This window comes from Gracilinanus agilis, chromosome 3 (assembly GCF_016433145.1).
Source record: "Gracilinanus agilis isolate LMUSP501 chromosome 3, AgileGrace, whole genome shotgun sequence".
Classification (NCBI taxonomy): Eukaryota; Metazoa; Chordata; class Mammalia; order Didelphimorphia; family Didelphidae; genus Gracilinanus; species Gracilinanus agilis.
In genome coordinates this window covers 666,728,343-666,738,346 of record NC_058132.1, presented here as the reverse complement: position 1 = coordinate 666,738,346, position 10,004 = coordinate 666,728,343, and the positions used below count along the sequence as shown (strand labels likewise).

At 36.0% G+C, this 10,004-nt stretch overlaps 1 protein-coding gene across 1 annotated transcript in view; it reads left to right on the top strand.

Moving 5' to 3' along the window:
- The window catches only part of SERPINI2 (serpin family I member 2), a 38,489-nt gene that overhangs the window by 17,511 nt on the left and 10,974 nt on the right, over positions 1-10,004 (top strand). Inside the window, exon 5 of the mRNA XM_044669541.1 lies at positions 1,022-1,119. Coding sequence (XP_044525476.1) covers positions 1,022-1,119 — 98 coding nt within the window. The remainder of the gene's footprint in view (positions 1-1,021; positions 1,120-10,004) is intronic.

The following is a 10,004-nucleotide window of genomic DNA, read 5'->3' as shown; positions in this document are numbered from 1 at the left end:
CTTCCTTCCTTCCTTCCTTCCTTCCTTCCTTCCTTCCATCCTTCCATCCTTCCTTCCTTCCTTCCTTCCTTCCTTCCTTCCTTCCTTCCATCCTTCCTTCTTTCTTTCCTTCCTTCCTTCCTTCCTTCCTTCCTTCCTTCCTTCCTTCCTTCCTTCCTTCCTTCCTTCCTTCTTTCCTTCCTTCCTTCTTTCCACAGGCAACTAAATGACAGAGCAGATTGAGTGCTGAACTTGGAGTCCAGAAGACTCGGGTTCAGTTACTGTCCCAGATGTTTTCTAGCTGTCTGGCTTTGGGCAAGTCACTTATCCTCTGTTAGCTTCAGTTTCCTCATCTGTAAATTGAGGAGGTCAGACTCAATGGTTTCCCATGTTCCTTCCAATTCTAAGTCTATGACCCTTGATCCCATGGGAAGTATTATGTGGCAGAGATGGAAAATTAATTCAGGTTACTCCAAACTGAAATCTCCTTCCCCTTTGCCACTGCTTCCTAATAGTAAATGGAATCCACATACAGCTAAGCGAATCTAGAGTCAAGAAGACCTGAGTTCGGATCAAGGCTCAGACACTAGCTTGAGAAAGTCATTTGCTCTCTGTCTTTCTTAGTTTCTTCATCTCTAAAATGTGGGTAATAGCGTTAACACTTACCTCTCCTGGTTGTTATAAGAATAAAATGACATATTATCTGTAAAGTACTTTGCACACTTAAAGTGCCATATTAACAGAAACCTCTTAAGTAGAGACACAGCAAAACACTTCTCATTCAAGTATTCTTTTGTGGTTAATTTAAAAACAACAACAACAATAATTAAACCACTGGAGATTTTTTTCCAAACATTTCTGAGAATTTAATGAAAACTAGAGAATTCAACTTAAGTGGGACTCAGGAAAAAGTGCAAAACTTGATTAACTATAAAATGTGATGATGTAAAAAGTATTTATTTCAAAGTCAAGTGTGATGAAAAAATAATCTGGGAAGAGTCTTGGAGAATATTTCTAGCATTTCTTTGTTTTTTCCCTGCAGGTTCCAAGTAGAGCAAAAACTAGATTTCAAGGAATTTTTCAAGGCTCTGAATATAACAGAGATATTTAGTGGTGGCTGTGACCTTTCTGGAATCACAGGTAGTATGATAGATGATCATAATATTTTATATTTTTATTATTTATTTTATTTATACATATAAAACATAATTATATATGTTATATGTACTGATATTTTATAGTATATTTTTCAGTTTTTTTCTTCCCTTAGTTATGCCCATTAACTACTTGATTTTCAAACTTAAAACAATTGAGCAATAAAACACAAGCATGGACTACATAAATGTCACTTCTGTACATTCAGACTGCCAACAAGCTCTCAGTATGCTTTCAGCTCCAATAGTTCCCTTCCTGAAGCTCACAAAACATTTTGGAACTGTTAGTTAAGCCTGATAACTGCAATTTTTAGTGGATTTATGGAGTTAAAATGAAACCATGAGTCCTCATTTCAGACATTTCCATTTCTAGATCTCTAAAATGGGAATAATAATTTCACAGCCCTTCTCTAAGGAAAGCTAATAAAAACTCTCATAAACCATTTTGCAAGTACTAATGTAAGAATATTAAAGTACTTGAAACAGTCATCCACAAGCTGCCTCTGATCTTGATTTAGCCTACAGAGAGCAATCAAGACTCCAGAAAATGTTAGTGTCTGTCTACTAAGGGTCAGCTAAGGACAGGGCATTGTGGGAAGCATGAGAAGAAACAGAGACAAAGAAGGGACTGTTCCTCCCTACATAGAGTTTCTCTGGGTTCGTGCTCAGTAGTAGTACTCCTACACAAAGATTTTCTACTGAGAATCTACAGCACAAAGCAAGCCACTTAATGCTTCTGCTAAGATTGTACCCTGATCCAAGATAATGCCTAGAAGAGGACCTGCCTCTTCTTTGCATGAGACTTTGGCACAGGAGTGCCATTGAGTCCCAGATCAAATCAAAGGTCAGTCACTGGAATGGTTAATGCTTGGTGCTTGGCCCACTCGTGGCTTTTGAGAATTTCTTGATGTATCCTTAAGACATGAAGGGAAAATCAAAATTGCCCTTAGAGATGTATTGATGTCTTTATTTTTGATGAATTTCCAAAGACACTAAATTCGTATTATTGATTAATACATCGTGATCTTTGAGAGATCCCACATAGTAATCTGCTCCAGATATTCTTCAGGGTCCTCCAGCTAGTATCATCTATTGGGCATAATATAACAATTTGTGGTTCTTGCTCAGTCATTTTCAGATATGTCCAACTCTTTGTGACTCTATTTGGGATTTTCTTGGCAAAGATACTGGAGTGGCTTGCCACTTCCTTTTCTAGTTCATTTTGGAGATGAGGAAATGGAGGAAAGCAAGGCTAAGTGATTTGCCCTGGGACACACCATTAGTAAGTGTCTGAGGTCAGATCTGAACACCTGAAGATGAGACTTTCTGCTTTGAGGACTGATTCTCTATCCACGGCACCACCTAGCTGCCCCCGAATAACCATTACTTATTTCTTCCCAGCTCTAAATCCTATAATACGTAAATATAATCATTACTGATACAATATAGAATTTAGAGTTGGGAAGGTCATTAAAGATAGCAACTAGATATGTAATAGCTCAGGCATTAGACTTGGACTCAGAAAGACTTGGGTTTAAATCCTGCCTCAGGCTGATGGTATAATCCTGGGGAAAGAATCCTGTCTCTATCAACCTCAGTTCTCTCATCTGTAAAATGGGAATAATAATATGCTCACTTTTCCATAAGATGTTAACACCTACCTTACAGGGTTGTTGTGAGGTTCAAATGAGGATATATATATATATATATATATATATATATATATGTGTGTGTGTGTGTGTGTGTGTGTATGTGTGTGTGTGTGTGTACATATATAGATATAGATATAGATATAGATATATATTTCATGGACCTGAAAATGATCTAGAAATTAATTATTCTTTTTATTAGCTTAAGATCATCTAAGCTAATCCTCTCATTTTACCAATGTTGAAATGGAAGTCCAATGAGATTAGAAGTCTTATGAATAGGAAACAGCATAGCTGAGTTCAAACCCAAATTCTCTGATAACAAATACAGCACATTTTCCCCTATACCACACATTCTCTAGAGGGCAACTATTGTAGCTTTGTCAAATATGCTAGTGAATCCTTACTCCTACCACTGATCATGGCCACTTTTGGTCTACAGAGTCCACCAGAGATAGATATGTGCCACCCTCCCCCTCAGTCTCTCAGCCCTTTTTTCTATAATAGCCTCATAAGCATTAGACATTGGAACCAACATGGTTTGTTCTAGTGGTGGAATCAGGAGAGACCTGGATTTAAAGCTTGCTGCCTCAGTTTCCTCATCTGTATAGAGAGGATAATACTTAGAGCATCTACCTTATAGATAACAGAATCACACAATCTGTCATATTGGCTCCTTTTTTCCTGCTTTTTATGTTCTCTAAAATGTGATCAATATACCTTGCATTTCTTTATGCCAGACACTCATAAAAATATTGAACAGAAAGGACAAAGTCCTGTGTCACTCTTCTACCAACCCTTCTTCAAATTAAGAGATCATTCATCAACACTCACTCATCTGTGAAACTATCTCCAAGTTTTATTAATTAGCAACCATTTCATTTTCCCATAAATAAGTATATTATGGAGGATTTTGTCATATCTGTTGAAATCAAGGCATACTTGTTCAATCAAAGCACGTCCTATCAACCCAGCAGTTCCATCATATTAAATAACAACAAAAACAACAATAATATTAATGTTTGTTTTTCTAAACGATGTGAGAGACCCTTGCTGATTTTAATGACCTCCTTTTTTTCCCAAAATGGGTGTTAACTATATAGTACCTAAATTTTTTTCTGTAGATCAACAGAAGGATCTACAAATTACCCAAATTCACCTTCTTCTTCTTTGAAATATTGCTTTATTTTGATTGCTAAAGATTTACATTCTGGATAGTTAAAAAAGGATAAAAATGAGGAAGCAGATGAATCTCTTATGTGATAGAATATGAACTTCTACAAAGAAATAGTTTATACCTTACCACAGTAGAAAAAAAAACCTGTATGGCAGAGGATTTATAGATCTTATCAAGAAAACTTTCACAGAAATATTAAGGGGAAAGTGTGGAGAGTTGGAGGGGATGGGATGGAAGAAAGAAGGATCCAAAATGGAAAATGGGAAAACATTTCTTGTTTGTTCTCACAGTTAATATTACTTTATTTCTCTCTTGTTATCTTCACCCAAACACTCTCTACTAAATTTCTATTCTTACATTCTGGAGATTCTATTTAAGAGCATCCTTTCTTTCTATGAAGTGTTATTCCCTCTATCTCTCAATTTAATCTGGTTTCTTTCAGCAAACCAGGATAACAGACACTTTCAACTTTTCAGCATCTCTCCCTTTGATTTCTTACATATCACCAATAGAAGTCTGAGGATGAATTAGTATATTCTATTAGTATCCTGGGAGGTAATTTTTTTAGACCTCGAGATTTGAATACTTTTAAAGCACGTAGGTAATTTTTTCTATCTTTTTTATCTACTATGGCTCTTCATTTCTTCTTTATGTTGCTTGTTATTATGGAGGCCATTCAACCTTTTGGAGGTAGAGAAATGGAAGAAATTAAACGGTTCTGCTTTTCTGTTTTTTTTCATTGTTGTTAACATTTTCTCATTTTCCTCAAATAATTGGCCTATTTCTTCCTTGATTTATGCTTCTTCCAAATGGAAAAGAGGTTTACAAGACCAAATAAGTCAACTACCTGGAACAGTGGAAAAAGAGTGCTGGGAGTGCTGGAGTCAGAAAGACCCATCTTCTTCCCCTCAGTTCAAATCTGTCCACAGACACTAAAAAAATGGACATGACTGAACAACAACAAATCACATTAGAACATAGCTCTATGAGAGAGGACTTTGTTTCCTTCTTTATATCTGAATCTCCAGTGCCTGGCAAAAAATAGTCACTTGTTGATTATGGATTGATTATGGACTATGCACAGTGGATTCTGAAATTTAACCTTGACTTTTTTTTTTTGCTATATTTTTATCTACATTTTTTCCATCCTTGATTGAGTAGTTTAAAAAAAAGTCTGAAGAAATAAAAATCCAAAGCTCATCTGAGAGCTTCCTATGCAACTCCATTTTTAGACATAAATTTATTTTTGTCACTAATATGAATATCAACTATAAATGTAGAATTGCAATTGAAAAAAATCTTCCATCCTTTTTGTAATATTGCCATTTATAGTCTCAGGCTGTGGCATCATGTTGTCTTTTATGGCAAGTTGTTGAATTTTTATTTCCTAAAGTTTAAGGCACATTTCTGATTAATCCTAGTATACAGTTTTCTTTCTGTTGCAAACTTAAAGTGAATTTGATCACTTTTCATCAAAGATTCCTGTAATTGCTATTTCAATCACCATATTTTCTTGTTAGCTCGAATCTAGTCCAGGCTAATTTTTCTCATTCCTTCCCATATTTTTGGAGAGATTTTCAAGTTACCTGAAGAGTTTCTCAGATGCCCTACTTTTAGCAGAATGATACTTGTAGTTCTGGAGTTTAGATTTAAACTTAATTGTCCCTTTATTAAATTTCTACTTTGTCTCTGAGTGACATATGTATTAGGAAATAATAATGCATTTCCTCTGGCTTGTCAAGTGGCCTGTTGTATGCTCTCCCACTGAAATTGCTTTGTTTTTCCTTTTATAATTCCTCCAAATGTTCTCCCCTGTGCTTCCAGTTCTCAAGTGAGAGTGCTTTTCTCTCTCCCTTTTCTTAATTCTTTTCAGTAGAATATACTTTTCTGCTGGCAGGATCCAATCAAACTGTAATACAAGTCTCTGATACTTAATTGTATTTTCTTTTTGGGGAGAAAATTTAAAGTCCATTTCATTTTTCATATTCTATACATTGACACTCCTTGAACCTTCAATATTATTCAGGTCTCTGTTCTTTTCTGTGTTCATTTGAGAATTTCTTTGAGATGTTTATTTCTTTTAAATCTATATTTAATATTGCCTGCTTTTTAATAAATAATTTTGCAGTTCTGTCTGGACTTTATTCCTCCCCTGCTCTCAGAATTCCACTAAACATCTTCTTGATCAGATCAATGAATCACCTGATATGGGAAATGTATTCTACCTCTTCATAAAAAACTCATCATTTTTGTTATTAAAGGGGAGGATACAAACAAGTTTTCCTTTACTTCATGTTTTGTGAACATTTATAATATCACTCTTTTGAGGGACAACTAGACAAAGCAGTGGATAGAATGCTTGACCTGACATCAGGAAGTCATCTTCCTGAGTTCAAATCTGGCTTCAGACATTCACTGGTTGTGTGACCTTGGGTGAGACACTTAATCCTGCCTCAATTTCCTCATCTGTAAAATTAGCTGGAGAAGGAATTGGGAAAGCACTCTGGCATCTTTGCCAAGAAAACCCCATTAAGGGTCAGATACTACTGAAATGACTGAAAACCACAATATAAATCTTTAGTAATATAAATAATACAATATAACCAAAATGAATTGAAAGTATAAAAATATTAAGCAAAACTTTAAAGAAATAAAATGGAGGCACAAATGACACAAAGCTATAACTCATTCATCATGTTTCCTAATATATTCATAGAACTAAATTAATATGGTCTTTTATATTTCCAAGATGCTTATCTTACACAGAATCTGGGCTTTTCTTTGGGTTTCTTCATGGTTTGGGGCATTAGTTCAATTTAGAGTTGAAGGCAGCCCCAACTTCTCATGGATACTGGCTGTTACCAGGTTTTGTCTTTGGCTTTTTTTTTTACTTTCTTGCTTAGCAAGTGATTTCTTAGTCTTTCATTATCTATCTTTGTCATTTCTTCCTCTTTCATATAATAAGATTCCAGTAGAGACAAACGAACAAACGAAAAGATGCTTTGTGTTCTCTCTGATTCTAGGTTCCTATGTCCTCAATCCTTTTATCTTTATGGCAGCACAAAGGAAGAAGGTTACTATCATCATGGAAAGTTTCCCCTCACTAACAACATGAAAGCCACATGCCATCTTTTTTCGATCAAAAAGGAATAATTTTTCACTGTGCTCCCAAAGAAGATGGAGTATTTCCTTCTGCTAAATGGCCAATTTCTGGCATACTTGGTATTGATATTTCTCAGATTTTTTTCTATGATCCTTGATATCTCCCCAGGAAAACACAACTTTTACAAATTACTTAAGATATTGACTCCTTTATTGAAAAAGACTTTTTAATTCATTCCAATTCAGGAAACAATTGATTTCTCCTTTTCCAAAAATCTTCTCCTTTGCATAAAAAATATATTCAGGTCAGTTATAACCAAAATATCTTCCCATAACCCTGTTTCTTTAACCAGTCATCATTCCATCTGTTTTTTTTTTGCCCTTCGCTCCCAAATGACACATTAAAGGAGAGGGTAGTCCCATACCACAATGGACAGAAAGGCAGCAAGCCCTGAAGACCTTCCCCTCATTATTTCATGATAAAATCAGTTAAGTATGTAGTGCTAGTCTTGGATCAGGAGATTTAGCTGTGAATCCCATATCACCTATTTAATTATCCATGAAGTTATAGACAAACACATTACTACTTATAGTCCAAGATTTTTACATCTATAAAATGTGATTGGGGGAATAGAGGCTGGAATTGTGAGTTTATGAGTATCAGGAACTCTCAGAGGAGGAAATTTCCTCCTCTAATGCAGATTGATTAATAATTTACTTATTTTTAAATTTCTATTTATTTATGCATTCACTCATTTATTTATTTAAGTAAATAACTTATAATTAATTAATGATTGTTAATTAAGTAAGTAATATACCTGGAGTCACACATCTGGTGCATATTGGAGGTAAGACTCGAACTCTGGTCTTCCAGGCTGTGAGAATAACTCCCCATCTGTTATTCTTTGCCAACTCTGAAATTGTAGATAATAATAATATCTCCATCTCAGGGCTGTTGTGAGGAAAGCACACGGAAAGTCTTAAAACACCATATGGATGGAAAAATTCTATTCATACTCAACAGTTGTCCTTATGGAGGACAATTTGATGAGCATCCCTTTTCATGACCATCTCTTTAGGAGAAGAAACAGAACTGATTCCCCCTGATCTCAACATAGGGGGACCAGGCAGAGGGCAGGACTTACTCTTGACATCTCAAATCCATCTCCCCTCTCTCCTCTTTTGCCTCCAGGGGTGAGAATACTCAGAGTCCACTGGGACAAAGAAAAATATCCACTTTGAGATAATGAGATTAGCTCTTAAAGGTTTGAGTCTTCCGCAAAGGTCTTTTGCTTTTTTTTTCCTCTATAAACTAGAGAGCTTTCAAGCTTAAGACTGATTATATATTAACATTCATAAAATGCTTTGAACCCTCAGGCAGCATATTAATAGACAACGAGGAGGGTGGTCTCTCAGCCAACTAAACTTGGTACGATCAATTATTCATACATTTCACCTCTTCACCCATCATCCTTTATATAGTGAAAACACCAACTCATGACAAAAATTAAATGATCTTATCTTTATCTAGAAAATGATCACTAAGAGTCCAAATGACCAGGAAGCAGTCTATGAGACAAAAAGAAAAGTATCTTAAACACCTGCTAGTCAGTCAAGTAGCATTTATGAAGTGCCTACTATGTACCCGGCACTTTGCTAAGTGCTGCAGAACAAAGAAAAGCAAAACAAAATAATAATCCCTGCTCTTGAGATGCTCGTAGCCTAATGGGGAGGATGATGAGCAAAGCTGTGAAAACAAGACATCTCTGAGGACAGACTCAGAGGGAAGTTACCAAGATTAAGGAGGTTTAGGAAACGATGGTTGGAGAAGGCAGGACTTTAGCTGAGACTTGAAGGAAGCCAGGGAAGCTGGGAGGTAGAGGATGAGGAGGGAGAGAATTCCAGGCAAGGATGTCAATAAAATTTCATAGTCGAGAGACGAAATAATCTGTGTCTGAAAGCCTGGAAGACCAAAGTTTGAATTTTGCCTCTGATATGTTCCAGATGGATGACTCTAGGTAACTTGCTTAAATATATTCATACGTATATAATTTGGGGGCATTTATTTATAGCTTGTTTAATGTCTTTCAGTAGTCTTGATAAGAGATGATAAGGGACCAAACTCGAGTTATTTGTTTATGACACCATTTGACATATACAAAAGATGTTGTAAAGATAGAAATGGCAAGATGTGGCAACAGATATTGATGATGACATCAAGTTTGTAAGTCTGGATAACTGGGAGATGGTAGTGTCCTTGTTATAAATAGGGAAATTTGGATGAAAGGAGGGTTTGGGGGAAAGGTAATGAGTTCAGTTTGGGATATATTGAGTTCAAGATGCCTTTGGGACAACCAGTTTGAGACATCCCACAGGTAGATGGATATGAGAGATTGGCATTGAGAAGAGAGACAAGTGAGGGCTAGATATGGAGATCTTAGCAAATAACCTTATTTTTTCAGCAAACTATGAAGTAGAATATTCAGCAGAGAGGGTGGAGAAAGGGAGGTCATAGGAGGCTTTAAGAGAGATGAGAAGTATGGCAGAGCTGCTATGGAGAATAATAGTGAATCATTCTAAAAGACTGACAGCCCAGTTATGAGAAGATAATATAAATTCATAGTAGATGCAGTCAGTTGGTTTGGAGAAACACTTCTTAATGAATCATGCCACTCATTGTTTGTGACGACAAGACAGAAGAGAGAAACAGTGATGTGAATGCCATTGTTCTACAGTTTCTTCAAGTATACAAAATCCCTATTAGATTTTCTTGATGATCTGAGTGGCAAGACACTTCTCAAGGCTTAGTGCTAATCTTCTCTCTTCTTCAGTCTCATGGAAAATGACACATTTGTGCTTCTCTCTCTCTCTCTCTCTCTCTCTCTCTCTCTCTCTCTCTCTCTCTCTCTCTCTTTCTCTCTCCCCCTCCCTCTCTCCCTCTCT